Source organism: Hibiscus syriacus, unplaced genomic scaffold (assembly GCF_006381635.1).
Source record: "Hibiscus syriacus cultivar Baekdansim isolate YM2019G1 unplaced genomic scaffold, ASM638163v2 tig00111837_pilon, whole genome shotgun sequence".
NCBI lineage: Eukaryota > Viridiplantae > Streptophyta > Magnoliopsida > Malvales > Malvaceae > Hibiscus > Hibiscus syriacus.
The window spans coordinates 1661256-1678737 of record NW_024063194.1 but is presented as its reverse complement, the minus strand read 5'-3'; the positions used below and the strand labels follow the sequence as shown (position 1 = coordinate 1678737).

At 32.8% G+C, this 17482-nt stretch overlaps 1 protein-coding gene across 1 annotated transcript; it reads right to left on the bottom strand.

Annotated features, from left to right (window-relative positions):
- Positions 1–15490: 15490 nt before the first annotated feature.
- On the bottom strand, positions 15491–16513 carry LOC120171923. The gene has a single exon (XM_039179529.1). The coding sequence runs from the start codon at positions 16511–16513 to the stop codon at positions 15491–15493; it is 1023 nt and encodes a 340-aa protein (XP_039035460.1).
- Between the last annotated feature and the right edge of the window lie 969 nt (positions 16514–17482).

Here is a 17482-nt window from a genome sequence, read left to right as displayed (position 1 = left end):
TAGCTAGCTTTTCATTTCGTTTTTGGTTTGCTCTTGAAACATTGATTATTATAGATGATTGAGGAAGGGTTAAATAAGATTAAAACTATGAGATGGATGAAATATTTGAGATTTAAGAAAATGTGGTTTTGAATAATATGTTGATATATGAGTTTTTATTGAAGTTTATTAGTATATTTGACTTGTCCAATAAGTGAATAAGAGATTAGAAGCATTGAATATGATTAAAAACATGTTAGAAAAGTGGTGTGATTCTTGGCTTGAGATGTTCTTTGGAGATTTTAGATGTTCTAAGAGGCTAAATGAAGGAAATTGAGTTGGGATACGTAAATAAGAGTTTAATAGTATTGTTGGAGGTAAAAGTAAGGGAATTTGAGTAAATTTGTGGAAAAATCGAGCTGCAAAACGGAAAGTCCGGGTAAAGGTATCGGTACTATAGGTTTAAATTTAAAGAATTATGATGAATAGTATCAGTACTGATGCAATTAGTATCGATACTAATGTGGGTATCGATACTAAAAGGAAGGTAGCAATAGCTTGGATTAAAGAATGCAGAAATGGTATCGATATTGAAAAACATCATCGGTACCATAGTATATAAGTATCGATACCATGATAGGGGTGCCTATACTATTGAATATAGAAACATTAATATAGGATGAATTTTGATAGAAATTGAATATAATAATACTTTTAAGTATTATTAAAAGTATAAATGTTAAAGAAGTATACTAACAATTAGTATGGTATGTGTACTTATTGGATGCTTGTGTAGATCGTAACAAAGCTCTCGAGTCAAGCAAGAAAAAGGGCAAAGATAAAGTTGTTGAATAGTTGGACATCCTTAAAGCTTATTAACGATACATACCAGGTGAGTGCATATATGGTGATTATATTGGTTGAGGGAGAATCACAATAAAATCAACTCAAACGTTAAAATTAATGTATGTTTTGCCTTATATAATATATGATTATAATGAGTGTGAAATTGATACAATGGATAATCTTTAGGGTATAAACTGTTTTAAATAAAAAATTAATTGCCTAGTTATTCATTTGACAGAAAGGTGTCAATGATGCTAGTTAGATGAAAAGTTAAATACCTTTGAGTAAAAGATTAATTGCCTAGTTGTGCATTTGACAGAAATGTATCAATCATGCCAGTTAGATGAAAGGTTAAATACATTTGAGTGAAATATTAATTGTCTAATTGTACATTTGACAGAAATGTGTCAATCATACCAGTTAGATGAAAGGTTAAATACCTTTGGGTAAAAGATTAATTACCTAGATGTGTATTTGACAGACATGTGTCAATCATACTAGTTAAATAAAAGTTAAATTCCTTTGAGTAAAATATTAATTGCCTATCTGTGTATTTGAAAAAAGGTGTCAATCATGCCAGTTAGATGAAAGAATAAATAACTTTGAGTAAAAGATTAATTTCCTAGCTGTGCATTTGACAGAAAGGTGTCAATCATGCCAGTCAGATGAAAGGTTAAATACCTTTGAGTAAAAGATTAATTGCCTAGATGTGCATTTGAAAGAAAGGCTGCCATAAATGAAAATGCATAACAGTGCATTATCGGCATGAAAGGATGCCATAAATGAAAATGCATAACAATACATTATAGGCATAAAAGGATTCCATAAATGGAAATTCTTAACGATGCATAATTGGCATGAAAGGATGCCATCAATGAAAATACATAATGGTATATTAACGGCATATAAGGTGACCCTCATGGTGATTATAAAAGATAAATGACCATTTGCCACTTTGATGCAATATATGTGTTGGGACTGTCGGCGTACCTCGCGACGTAGTAGAAACAAAACGCGATTGTATCACCAGCAATCCAAGTACGTAAAACTGAAATCGGGAGGAAAGGATGCGAATACTTACAATGGGTTCCTTGAAAAACAACAAACACAATAACGAGAAGTGGTGATCATGAACAGTTTGAATCGTAAGCCTCCACGAAAACACGTCTCAGCCTCTACTTAGTTCGCTCGATTGAGAGAAAAATTTTCTTTTCCCAAAATCGGTTTTAAGAAAAACGACTGAAGTAGTCCACTGCTAGACCTTACCTCACTTAAATATATAAGTTACCCTAACACTTAGGGTTTTTAAATTATTTGGAATTAACAAACTTCTTATTTAATTAATTCAAATTAAATGTACATTAAAGAAATATAATATGAATTACAATATTTAATGTTTATTTAAAATCTTATTTAATTATTTCAAATTAAATATCAATTAAAAGAGTTGTAATCAAAATTACATTCTTTTAATGTTTACTTGCTATATTTGGGATAATTAAAACCATACGTATATCAAATATACATATATTAACTCTAGATATATTTTAGTAACATACAACAAAATGTAAATCTTTGCTCATTTCAATCCTAAGGTGTGACCCGATAGGTTCTTGTAACGTTAGTAGTAATTATTTGAACAATTCTAATATTACATACAATGAGTGACATCTAGCAATATATCATTGCAACCTAAGTTATAAGAAATTATGATTCGACATATCATCTTCGTGATTAACTCTTTTATGTATTACATCCTTTTATCCTTTGTATCTAGAATAGGCACAAGTCTTAGAATAGTCACACTTGTATAGCCCATATATTTTTCCTGATATCTGGATTAGACTATAATTAACGAATAATTTGTGATATCACATATCATCTTATTCGAGCATTGTAATGCATTTCTAGTCTCACTCAATCAAGTGGCCCGTGATATATTTCTTATATGTAGGAAGGATAAATCCTATCTTAATCATACACCCACTACATATATTGAGATATATTCAATAACAATCTTTATAGTGCACCCAGTTACGGAGCATGTTTAACTGTATCAAAACATACAACAATATATGTTGGGATGACATTGTTTTCAAGTCTGAAGATCATACATATAGTCATCACCATGAGCAATGTTATGACCGTTACCTAATAATCCAAGACATATGCTCATGATGGGTCAATCCAATACATAGTTCTCTATCAATATAATCATGTATCAATTCTGACAACTCATTGTCATCAATCAATAACATGTAAGTCTTAAGCGTATTATTATTGTACATGCCCATGATAATACTTGACTATGGATCTTTTAATAATGTTATTATATGGACTTTATTATCTTTCAGATTATGTTAAACACAAACATATAACTGAAAATAATAGTGGCAATGACTTTATTCAATAAAATCAGTAAATAAATGTATTATTACAATCATCATATGATTGTTCTTTGGGCATACTCAAACAACATGTACATTACTTTCTCATTTAAGATACATAGAACAAACAAAGAATAATTGGGGAAAATATACAGAAGGATAAGTATGTTGGGCATACTGAGAATAATTTCGATAAGTGTATGAAAGAAATCTGGTTTAACTGAGAAGGATTTATATGATCCTTAGGGAGAATGCGATTTAATTCGTCATTAAATGGCCATGATATACTTATGTATAAATTGCAGTTTCTTTACAATATTATGTCTCACTAAGTAAATACTTAGCATGTGTTGATTTCATGCGTAGGTAAAAGCAAAGACTAGCCGATTAAGGGATGCAATAGAAACTATCATCAATCTAATATTGACTCTCATCAGTAACAGTAGGACAATCACGTTTATTTTAAAAAAATTCTTGCATGTAATCTAAATTAAAAAAAATGTTATGTAATGTTTTCAAAGTGATAATTTTTGTAATATGTTTCAACGATTGTTTTATTATTGTAATAAAATGTTTTGTTTTAAATTTTTGAAACAAAATTTTATGGGTTTTACAAATGGGTGAATGTTTTAAAAAGTCATGTTACACCTATGGCTTGTGTACGGAAACTTATATGGGGAATGGGTGTTACATTTATTGGTATTAGAGTTACAGTTTTAGCTGATTCTCGGCCGAAACCGAATTTAAATTGAATTGAGAAAAGGATTACATGCCATTAAGGTTGTCAAGGTTACTAATATGGTGTCAATTAGAGTGTGATTGATGTCACTTATTATTAACTTGAGTGTTATTATTATGTATGTCCTAATAGATGTTAGAAACTAAGGACAAAGATAAGAAAGTAGATAATATTGAAAAGAAGGTCAAGATCAAAATTGACCCAAGAGAAGTTGAATTAGATTAGGATCCAGAGTAGATTTCTGAATATAGTGATGATTCCGAGGTTTCATCAGGAAGCTTAAATAATTGAGAAATATTTAAGTGAAGCGTTAAATTGTTTAAAGTATTGTTAATTTGAGTAAGAGATAATGAGTAAGCGGTAAATGCATTTACCGCTAAAAGTTTATAGAATAATGAGTTATTAGTGGATCAACTGATTATGTGTTTGTTTAAGAATAAATGTTAAGTTTTATGGACCTAATAGAGTTACTTTTAGAAGGTAACTTGTGAAAAGGGATTTTCTACCCATTTCATACTGCAATGAATTATTATTTAAAAATCAAGATTTATTTCTCGTGGACATGGAAGAGTTTCAAGTTCATAATGATATGAAAAGAGTAAAATTTGGTTACTAGTGTAACTTTAGCATTAACTGATATGAGGTTATTCTTGTCAAGTCTTATTATTAAATGATTTGGATAATTAGACTTTCATAGTTGAGATAGAAAATGTTTCAACTACCTGGGAATATTTTAAATGGATCCGGAAAAGTTACACGGATTACCTCAAGAAGGAAATGAAAGCTTTTAAAATAAAAGTATTATATTCAACTTAATCTGTAGTGAGATGATATTGCTAAACCCTACTGGGTCATGGTAGAAGTGTGAGTTAAACATGTAGTAAACATTTAATAAAGATTTCAGGGACTATGTTCCTAGTGAGTCTGATGGAATTATAATTGGATGAGTTAAGATCATATTGGGTATAGGTTGTTTGTCTCTAGAGAATATTAGTTCAGAAAGATGCAAAGGGTATGGAAATTATAGTTTTTGAAGAGAAAGTAAAATCATCGCTCAAGGTGATATCGATCATGATTGGAAAGAAGATGATGTCATAAAGATTATATATATATATATATATATATGGCTAATGTGATAGATACTCAAATAATTAAAGTATAATTGTTAGATAATCTTACAAAATTGGGAATTTATAGATGTTTTTCAGGTATATTTATTGAGTTACCTCCAGATCGAGAGGTGGAATTCAAGGTTGATGGTTATTAATGTATTGAACAAGTTTCTATGATTTAGTATCAAATGACTTAAGTGAGTTAAGAGAATTAGGGGTTAAATTATAAGAGTTAATTGATCAAAGTTTTATCAGCCCAAGTATTTCATCTTGGGAAGTATTTGTGTTATTAGCGAAAACAAAGATAAATCTATGTGGTTATGCATAGATTTTGACAGTTAAATAAGATTCTTCAAGAGAAGAACTTGTATGCCAAACTATTTCCAATGTAAAATTTTGGTTAGCAGAGATGGCTTTCTTTGGCCAGGTTGTTTTGGCATAAGGTATAAAAGTAGATTTTAGGAGAAACTCATGTTGTAATAAATTGGAAACTCCCAAAGAATGATTCTGAAGTTAGGATTTCTTTGGGGTTTACTGGTTACTATCAAAGGTTAGTGAAGAATTTGTCGATGTTAGCTTTGCTGCTAACCAAGTTTTTAAAGAAAATGTGTCTTTTGTAGATCGGAGAAGGGTCAATAGAGTTTTGAAATACTAAAGAGGATTTTAGTAGAGACACCAATATTTATACGACTCGAGTAGGGTAAGGATTATGTGGTTTTTAATAATGCATATCCCAATGACTTAGGAAGTGTGCTTATGCAAAAAGGTCAGGTTGTAGCATATGCCTCGATAAAGTTAAAGACACATAAGAGGAATTACCCTACGCATGATTTAGAGTTGGCAGCAGTCGAGTTTGCCTTAAAAGATTTGATCCCATTATCTGTATGGTAAGCGGTGTTATAATTGTGCTAATTGAAAAAGCCTAAAGTACTTGTGGAATTAAAGGGAGTTGAACATGAGACAGAAAAGATGGATAGAACCTTTAAAGAATTATGAAGTGATCATTGATTATCTTCCAGGAAAGGCCAATGTTGTTGTACAGGTATTTGGTCAGAAACCTTTTGCAGATTTGCGAGCTATGGATGTGAAATTAGCATGGAATGAAAATGGTACTGTGGGATGAATTAAAGATGAAGTCGATGTTTTTATTAGATATGATAAGAGAATTATAAAGGAAAGAAAAAAATTTATTGATAATAATTTTATAAAATAAAATGAAGAGATTAAGAACTTTCGAGGTCAAGTTTGACGGATGTTCGTATTACCGTGGGAGACTTTGTATTCCCGATGATTAAGAATTTAGAAATATATTCTTTTTGAGGTATTAAGTGTGTTAACTATGCATTTAGGTGGAGCAAGAGATAACAAGATTTTAAGATTCGGTTGGGTGGCATGGTTTGAAAAGAGCCATCACGAAAATTTTAGCAAAATGTCTGACGTACTATTAAAAGAAAAGTTGAAAATCTCGATTCATGAATGGAAAAGGGATCATGGGCAAAATAATTTCTTTTAGAAGAATTTTCTTCCAATAACAGTTGTTAATCGAAGAGTAAGATGGTTGTATACGAAGTTTATATGGGAGAAAAGGTTAAACACCATTAAATTGGTTTGAGTTAAAAGATAGAAATCTAGTTGGATTTGAATTAATGAAAGAAATGGAATATAAAATGAAAGTTACCCAAGATAATTCTTAAGATTGCTTCTGAGTGAAAAAAGTCTTATGTTGATCTAAAGAGAAAAGAGATTGAATAACAAGAAGGTGATAAAGTTTTTATGAAAGTATTGTCTTGGAAGGAAGTACTCTGGTTTGGACTGAGTCTGAGAATTTTTCAACCCTATGAGATTTTATCAGTTAGCTTTTACCTGCCGAAACGTACAAGACCTATATTGTTTTCATTGTTGTTTCTTATTAATTATCGATCATATTTGAATTAGGAAAAATAACCAATACGGAACTGGACTTGAGAAATCAAGAAACATCGAAATAAAACGATTCCTCTAGTTAAAGTGTTGCGGTAAAAGCATAAAGTATTTAAATTCGAGGACGACTTTTCTTAAGGGGGAGAATTTTAATACCCAAATATCGGGTCAGTGACTTTATTCAAAAGAATAAAATTAGGAGGATTAAATTGAATAAATGATAAAGGATAATAAATGATTTTGAAATAATTTTTAAGACCAATTAGTAACAATGGAAGAATAAAGAGGGCATTTTGGTGCTTTAAGGCGAAATGAATTTAAAATCAATTTTTAAATTAGGAATTGAAGAATGGGAAAAAAGGGTAAAGTGAAAGCTAAAATAGTTATATCTTTTTCTTCTTTTTCCCGTATAAGTTCTCTCATCCATAGCCAAAGTTAAGGCTTCATTTAGCTAGCTTTTCCTTTCGTTATTGGGTTGTTCTTGAAATATTAAGTATTATAGATGATTAAGAAAGGGTTAAATAAGATTAAAACTAGGAGATGGATGAAATACTTGAGATTTAAGAAAATGGGCTTTTAACTTATATGTTGATATATAAGTTTTTATTGAAGTTTATTAGTATACTTTACGTGTCAAAGAAGTAAATAAAACATTAGGAGCCTTGAATATGATTAAAAACATGTTAGAAAAAGTGGTATGATTCTTGGTTTGAGATGTTCTTTGGAGATTTTAGATGTTATAAGAAGCTAAATGAAGGAAAGTGAGTTGGGATAAGTAAATAAGAGTTTAAAAGTATTGTTGTAGGTAAAAGTAAGAGAATTTGACTAAATTTGTGGAAAAATCAAGCTGAAAAGGAAAATATGGGTAGGAGTATCGGTACTAGAAGAACAATATCGATACTATAGGTTTAAATTTGAAGAATTATGATGAATAGTGTCGATACTGATGCAATTAGTATCGATACTGATATGGGTATCGATACTAAAATGAAGGTATCGATACCATGGATTATAGAATGCATAAATGGTATCAATACTGAAAAGGAGTATATGTACCATAGTATATAAGTATCGATACCTTGATATGGGTACCGATACTACTAAATATGAAAACTTTAATATAGAATTAATTTTGATAGAAATTGAATATAGTAGTACTTTTAAGCATTATTAAAAGTATAAATGTTAGAGAAGTATACAAGCATTTAATATGATATGTGTACTTATTGGATGCTTGTGTAGATAGTAACCAAGCTCCCGAGTCAAGAAAGAAAAAAGGAAAAGATATAGTTGCCGAATAACTAGACATCCTTAAAGCATATTTATGAGGCATACTGGGTGAGTGCATATATGGTAATTATATTGGTTTAGGAAGAATCACAAAAAATTCACCTCAAATGTTTAAATTAATGTATGTTTTGCCTTATATGATATATGTTTATAATGGGTGTGGAATTGATACTATGAAAAATCTGTAGGGTATAAACTGTTTTAAATAAAAGATTAATTGCCTAGTTGTACATTTGACAACAAGGTGTCAATCATGCTAGTTAGATGAAAGGTTAAATACCTTTGAGTAAAAGATTAATTGCATAGTTGTGCATTTGACAGAAATGTGTCAATCATTGCAGTTAGATGAAATGTTAAGTACATTTGAGTAAAAGATTAATTGCCTAGTTGTGCATTTGATAGAAAGGTATCAATCATGATAGTTAGATGAAATGTTAAATACCCTTGAGTAAAAGATTAACTAACTAGCTGTGCATTTAACAAAAAAGTGTCAATCATGCCCGTTAGATGAAAAGTTAAATACCTTTGAGTGAAAGATTAATTACCTAGCTGTGCATTTGATAGAAAGGTGTCAATCATGCCAGTTATATGAAAGATTAAATACCTATGAGTAAAAGATTAATTGCCTAGTTGTGCATTTAACATAAAGGTGTCAATCATACACGTTAGATGAAAGGTTAAATACCTTTGAGTAAAAGATTAATTGGCTAGCTGTGAATTTGACATAAAGGTGTTAATCATGCCAGTTAGATGAAAGGGTAAATACCTTTGAGTAAAAGATTAATTGCCTAGTTGTGCATTTGACAAAAAGATGGAAATCATTACAGTTAGATGAAAGGTTAAATACCTTTGAGTAAAAGATTAATTGCCTTGTTGTACATTTGATAGAAAGGATATCGTAAATGAAAATTCATAACGGTGCATTATCGGCATTAAAGGATGACATAAATGAAAATGCATAACAGTGTATTATAAGCATGAAAGGATACAATACATGAAAAATGCTTAACGGTGTATAATTGGCATGAAATGATGCCACCAATGAAAATACATAATGGTATATTAACGACATATAATGGGACACTTATGGTGATTATAAAAGATTAATGACCATTTGACACTTTGATGCAATACATGTACATTACATTCTCATTTAACATACATAGAACAAATAAAGAATAATTGGGGAAATATACAGAAAGATAGGTATGCTGGGCATACTAAGAATAATTTCGATAAGTGTATGAAAGAAATATGGTTTAATTGAGAAGGATTTATCTGATCCTTATGGAGAATGCGATTTAATTCGTCGTTATATAGCCTTTATATTCTTATGTATAAATTGCAACTTCTTATGGGAAAATACTTAACGTATGTTGATTTTACCTGTAGGTAAAAGAAAAGACTAGCCGATTAAGGGGTGCAATAACAACTATCATCAATCTAAGGTTGACTATCATCAGTAATACTAGGACAATCACATTTATTTAGAAAATTTTCTGGCATGTAATCGAAATTAAGAAAAAATGTTATGTAATGTATTTAAAGTGATAATTTTTGTAATATGTTCCAATGATTGTTTTATTGTTGTAATAAAATGTTTTGTTTTAAATTTTCGAAACAAAATTTTATGGGTTTTACAAATGGGTGAATGTTTTAAAAAGCGATTTGACACTTATGACTTGTGTAGGAAAACTTATATGGGAAATAGGTATTACAAATAGAATATGTGTAAGCACCTACAACCTTAAGTCATTGAGCACCATAAGCAAAACAAATAAAAACATAAAGAAAAATAGCCATTCATTAAAAAAACTTAAGCATCCATAATGAACTTCAGCCAAATAAAGCTAGTTCATGGTGGGGTTCGAATATTACATGAAATAAATCATAAAATTCATTCATTACTTACAACCCAAAAATGATAAAGTGAGAAAGAACAAAAAAATGATGGATTAAAAGCCTTCAACGCGCACTACTAGAGCTCCCCTCAGCCACCACGAACTGCCTTAGCTTGCTAGCTCCTCTCGGATACTTAGCTCGCCACTCCATTGAGCTTGCTAATGGAGGAACACCATGGAAAAGATGAGAGGAAGGAAAAAGGGTTAAACTTTTTCTTCCATCCACTACTCTTCTCAAGAATTTAAGCTCCAAATGTTTTAAAATCAAGTCTCCCAAATATGGTGACCTCATATCCTATTTATAGTGGGGAATAATCCTAGAAATTTGTGTTCAAATTTTCATTGTACCCAAGTTTCATTATGTTCACGTGAGGGTTCGTACAAATATGGCAGTGGTCCCCTCTTAGGTGGCTAGAATAGAGGCCATGTGTAGACAAGGACAACTAACCCCTATAAAAATATCTTTTTTTTTTATCTTTTCTTCCTTGAAATGTTGTCTGTGTTTTCACAACATTCACATTATGCTCAGCATGTCCAATTTATCATGGCAATTCTCCTCACGCATCCTTGCTCCCGAATCCTACACATCATCAAACAAAGCACCTTTCCCATAACGTAACACCAATTTCAAAATATAATTCCATGATGATGTATATCCACCACATGCAACTATAAGATCCTAAATGCATCTATATGATCCTATATGGGCCTTTAGACAACTAATAACTTAAGTGAAAATGCCCTAAATATAACCTTTTTACAAAGTTATCACACCCCCAAACTTAAGCTTTTACTTGTACTTAAACAATAGATAGTAGTAAGCAAAACAAAAACACCATGGCAAGTTCAGGTTCAAGATAGTTATATGTGATAGAATTTCAACCATCATAATAGTTGGTTGCAACACGTTAGACTAGTTTGAGAAATCAAGTACTATTCCCTAGGGCAAGATCCTTTGTGTATGTGCGTTATTGTATCTAGTCCATGCTTAAAAATCTAGAAAATCCACAATGCTTTTTTCTCTCTTTTTTTTTACTGCTACGAGGGTTGGTAGCTCATCACACCTACTATCTCACACTCTAGGTGAAAGGGAGTATACCTTTAACCCCCGAGCTAATAAGATAGAGTCATCATGTGACTAATTTCATTGACTCATTTGTCGTGGCATCCATTTGTTTAAATGCAATATCCAGGTAATGCCATGGCATAGAAGCATGTCCATCTTCATTTATACTGAAGCATTTATTCACAATTTAATTTTTTCATAACAATTTCTTTCATTTTTAGAAACATGTGGGGTTTTCATCATTCAATGACATTGTTAAAGATTTATGCCAAGACATGCAAGAGTTCTCTTATAATAGTTCCTTAAGCATGGAAAACATACAATCGTGTATCAAAGGTTACAGAGAAGCAAGTCTTAGAGTTGTTTATATCATCGTCAACAGTCATGTATATTCAATTCTAGCCATAAACAGTTCATCATTATCTAGCATCATTATTTTATTCCAAACAAACTAACTACAACATTTACTAATGTCATGGAATATTTATTCTGCTAATACTATCATGCAATGATTTAACAAGAACCCTACCTACCTCAAACTTGAAAGAATAATTGTCCTCCATGCTTGATAAAAACTAATTTAAAACTAAACTACATGTTATAAAATGAAATGCAAGGTACCTTAACTATTTATGGTGGTGGTATTGCGACAGCTATGCGACGCGAGCGCTTGCGTAATGTTGTGGGGGTGGAATGTTTAGAGTTCATTAGCGGTGCAGTATGGGGAGTCCTAAGTCCTTCTGGGATTGAGGTGAATTGAGGATCCTCGTGATCAAACAACTTCTTCAAACGACGTCCACCCATTCACTGAGGGGATTGCTATAGCATTTTTGGTTGTGTCCTCTATATTTAATCGTATTATCCTCACATGCCATATGAGTGGGTACCTAAAATTTTTTAAAATAACTAATTTAATTGAAAAAACTGAATCTATATTAAAATTAAATAAATTTAACGTTTAATTTGTGAGTAGGAGTAAATCTAAAATGTCATGGAATTTTTAAAATGATGTACGGGAAGACTCAGGCATCTTGCAAGAATAATGTCGATTTGTCACACAAGGGCGGGGCTCCTTGGTATACTTTTATACGCTGGCCATTAACTTTGAAAATGGTCTCAACATATATGTTCCTTATATTAACAACACAATGTAGTTAGACATGGTGTACTTCAAAGTGTCCATACCATCTTGACTAAGTTTGCCAGGAATAAACTTCAACCTTGAGTTATATAGGAGCACTTGCTGACGAACATGAAAATGCCTTGGAAAAAGCATTCAATCATGACACTTCTTAGACTTTTCCTTGTAAAGTTTGGCATTTTCATATACTTGTTCTCTAAACTATTCTATTTCATTCAGGTCCATTAATATTTGCTCCCAACTAGTTGGGCATCAAAATTAAGCTTCTTGATAGCCCAATATGACTTATGCTCTAACTCTACTGGTAGGTGGCATGCTTTACCATACACCATCTGGAAATGTTACATTCCCAGAGGCATTTTGAATGATGTTCGATAAGTCTAAAGTGCTTTATCAAGCTTCGGGGACCAATCTTTCCTCATTGGATTCACTACCTTTTCCAGAATTTGCTTAATCTCAAGGTTGGATACTTCAGCTTGCCATTGGTTTTTGGATGATATGCCATGGAAATTTTGTGTGGCACTCCATATTGTTGTAATACCTTGGCAATTAGCTTGTTATCAAAATAAGGGGCTTCGTCTCTGATAATGGCTATATGTACTATGAATCACATGAAGATGGTCATATGAAGGAACTTGGGGACTGTCTTAGAGTCATTACTCTGTGTTACAATTGTTTCAACCCATTTAGATATGTAGTCCATCATAAGAAATATATATAACTCTCTAAAAATATAGTAATGGTCACATGAAATAAATTTCCACTCGTCAAAGAGCTCGATCTCCATAATGTTTTGCAATGGCATTTCATGTCGTCTGGAAATATTCCTAGTGCACTGGCATCTATCACATGCTTTGCAAAACTCATGAGCATCCTTGAACATGGAATGACAATAAAAGCCTAAATGAATGACCTTACCAGTGGTCCTCACACCTCCAAAATGACCTCTACAGGGGGTTATTTGGCAATAGTGTAGAATGTCTCTTTGCTCTTCCTCAAGGACACAATGTTGAATAATCTGGTTTGTACATTGTTTGAATAAATATGGCTCGACGCAACAATAGAACATGGCATCATGCTTGAGCTTATTTCTACCCTAACTGTTCAATTCATAAGGCATAATACCACTAACAAGAAAATTTACTATGTCAGTGCACCATGGAATTGTTGTGACATATAAGATTTTCTCATAAGGGAATTCTTCTTAAGTGTATAAATTGTCATGACATTTTGAAATTTTCTCTAGCCTAGATAGATGGTCTACAACCTAGTTCTCAATACCTTTTTCTATCTATTACCTCTAAGTCAAATTCTTGCAATAGTATTATCCATCTAAACAGTCTAGGTTTGGAATCTTTCTTGTTCACTAAGTATTTTATAACAGAATGATCAGTGTGAACAATGACTTTGGCACCTATCAAGTATGACCTAAACTTGTCAAAAGAAAATACCACGGCAAGTAATTCCCTCTCATTGGTAGTATAGTTCAAGTGTGCGTCATTTAAAGTACGACTAGCATAATATATAACATGAAAAATTTTACCTCGACATTACCCAACCACAGCTCGCACGGTATAATCACCCATATCACACATTAGCTCAAATGGTGATGTCCAATCGAGGGAAACATAATGGGTACAGTGATAAGTCTTTTTTTTATCTTGCTGAACGTGTCATGGTAATTTTCATCCAACACAAAGGGTTGATTTTGTTGAAGCAAGGTGTATAAGGGCTTGGATATCATGGAAATTTCATTGATAAATCTTCTTTAGAACCCATTATATCCAAGGAAACTCCTAATGCCCTTGACAGATATTGGTGGGGGTAGCTTCTCGATCACCTCGATTTTGGCTTTGTCCAGTTCAACATCTTTAAGAGATATCTTATGGTCGACCACAATGCCTTTGGTCACCGTGAAGTGACACTTTTCCCATTTCAGCATGAGGACAGCCTCCTCACATCACTTGAGTACCTTTTTCCATATTGTTAGGCATTTCTCAAAGTTATCTCCAGAAATGGAGAAGTCATCCATAAAGATTTCTAGAAAGTCCTCAACCATGTCATAGAAGATAGCTTGCATGAAGCTTTGAAAAGTTTTTGGGGCATTACAGGGTCCAAAAGGCATTCGTCTGAAAGCATACGTGCCATAGAGACACATGAACGTAGTATTCTCCTAGTGATCTGCTGCGATGGCAATTTGATAATACCCAAAATATATGTCCAAGAAGTAGTAAAATGCATTTTATGTTAATCGATCATGCTTTTGATCAATGAATGGCAAACGAAAGTGTGGTCCTTCTTGGTAGCCTTGTTTAGCTTGTGATTGTCCATGGAAATCTTTCATATGGTGACATTGCGTGTTAGTAATAATTCATTGTCTTCACTAGTTAATACAATCGTGACTCCTTTCTTGGGCACACATTGTACAGAACTCACCCATTAACTATTAGATCTGAGGTAAATAACTTCAATATCAATATATTTGAGGATTTCTTTCATTACCACCTTTTTCACTGGGTTTAGTATTCTTTGTGGCTCTATGGTTTAGTATTCTTTGTGGCTCTATGGATTTGCCATGGAATTATTCCAGTATAATCTAGTGCATACAAATAGTGGGACTTATCCCTTTTAGATCCGCCATTGTTCATCCTTAAGTTTTTTTATGCTACGACAAAACACTTAACAAACTACATTTCTGGCTATGAGTAATGACATACAATGTCATAATAGGTAAAGTTTCATCACTACCCAAGTAAGCATATTTAAGATGCTGTGACAAATTCTTTAAATCTAGGGTAAGTGTATACTGTAATGAGGGCTTAGGAGGAACAAACTCATCAATATAAAGAGGTTCAAAGTTTGTACCTATGCTAGCTATGAGAAAGCAAGTCTGTTGTACCTCTATAGAAAAGTCATTGGGCTTCTCGATGCTTTCCTCTTCAATAAGCATCTCAAAATTTTCCAAATGAATGAAACTGTTATGGAAAATTGACCAGCTTCTCCTGCTAGCAATGAGTTTGCTTTCGGAATGGTCTTAGATTTTTTTAGACTTATCCACATACTTGAGAGTACATAAGACATTCATGGTCAAAAAATTTGTTAGCCACTCTCATGTTGAGCTCGCCATTCTCACAATCAATAAGAAAATGCCAGTAGCTAGGAAGGGTCTCCATAATATTATGGGTTTCGTGGAATCTACCTTGAAATCAGGTATAAGGAGGTCTACGAGGAACACAAATTTTTCCACCCTGAAGATAACATCCTCGACTTGCCCCTCAAGAAAAATATGGGAACGATCGTCTAGTTGCAAAATAAGGGATGTGGGTCTTGTATTTCCCAATCCAAGCATCAAGAAGATTGGCTTTAGCATTAAGTTCACACTTGAGCAATGGTCAAATAGTTCATTCCTAACATAATTTTCACCTATATAGAATAGAATAAAAAAGCTATCTGGATCATTTTGTTTTGGTGCCAGCTTGCATAAGGCAGAGCAATATGTTTTTGTAGTGGCAATGGACTCGTACTTCTCAATTTTTCTCTTATTGGTAACAATATCTTTAAGATATTTGACATATGTAGGTATTTGTTCTATAGCTTCAAGAAAATGAACATTGATATAGAGTTGGTCCAGAATGTCGACAAACTTCTTGAATTGAATATCATCATTATGCTTCATCAGTCTTTGTGGGAGGGGTGGTGAGGGTTTGAATTCATCTAATGAAGGGGTGGGAACAACTTTTGTCGTGGAATTTTTGTTTTCTCCCTCAATAATTTCACTTGATGAACCGTCATCCTTATCCTCCTCCACTTGTATATCTACTGGATCTACATGCTCAGCTTGCACAGTGTCAGGGGTTGAATCATCCATCTTTCTTTCCCCAAACTTGTATTGTACATTGATTTGGGTGCCACTCCTCAGAGTGAGTGAACTATATTGCTCTTTACCGTGACATTTAGTGACTCCAGTCTCACTCAGTAGTCGACATGGTTGACGTTCTTGTAATGCCACGACAATTTGACCAACCTGACCATCCAAAGCCCTCAAAGACGTGTTATGGCTTTGAAGCAAAGCTGGTTGACTTTGTATTAAGACTCCTTGGTTTTTGATGGATGTAGCATGGTCTTGCAACATGCTCTTTGTGGTCGCTATAAAATCTTAAATCATGGCTTCGAAAGAACTTGTGTTGGATGAAGATAGTACTCCCTTCTTAGAATTATGCCATGGCATGTTCGTTTGAAATCATGGGGATTCATTCACATTCTGTTACCCAGCGGGCTGACTTGCATTGTTGGTTCTTTGATTTCCCCATGAGAATTTTGGATGCTGATGACATCCGTGGTTATAGTTGTTAGAATATGGGCTGTAATTTCCTCGATTGTAATTTCCTACATAGTTGGTGGATTCCTGATTGGTAGGACACTCGCTCTAATATCGATTGCCATGTCATAATAACCTTTTTTAGTTGACTACTTTACTTCTTTAACCTCATTTGATCGTTGCAAATTCATTAACATATTGGTGATGGCAGAAAGTAGGATAGACACTGAATCCTTCATATCCAAATCGAATGTCCCTGACACTTTTTGCCCGGCTCTAAGCCTTGTAGATGGGAATTATAATCATTGTTTTCAATCCTATCTAGAATGTCAAATTCCTCTATAGGTGATTTATTGAGAAATATATCATTTGCCAAGGCATATAGCATCATCCTCGTGGGTGCATTGACTCCATTGTATAACATTACTACTTGAGTCTTATCTTGAAAACCATGATTAGAGCATTTGTGAAGAAATCCTTTATACTGATACCAGAATTCATACATTGATTTGTCATCAGCTTGACAAAAAGAAGCAATGTCATTGCTAAGTTGGGTGTTCATGTTCGGTGGATTATACCATAGTAAAAAACATTTGCACAAATCATGCCAAGAGTTCATCGAGCCAATTGGAACACCACTTAACCAAGATTTTGCTTGGTCACGCAGAGAATATGGAAATAGCTTTAACTCTAGTACATCCTCATGAACTAATTTTTTTTTCAAAAATAATCACACACCTTCAAGAATTTATGAATTTGTTGTCGGGCAACTTCATAAGGGTT

Excerpts from the sequence above, each read along its gene's own strand:
- LOC120171923 (XM_039179529.1), bottom strand. The coding sequence starts at position 16,513 with ATGTTGCAAGACCATGCTACATCCATCAAAAACCAAGGAGTCTTAATA.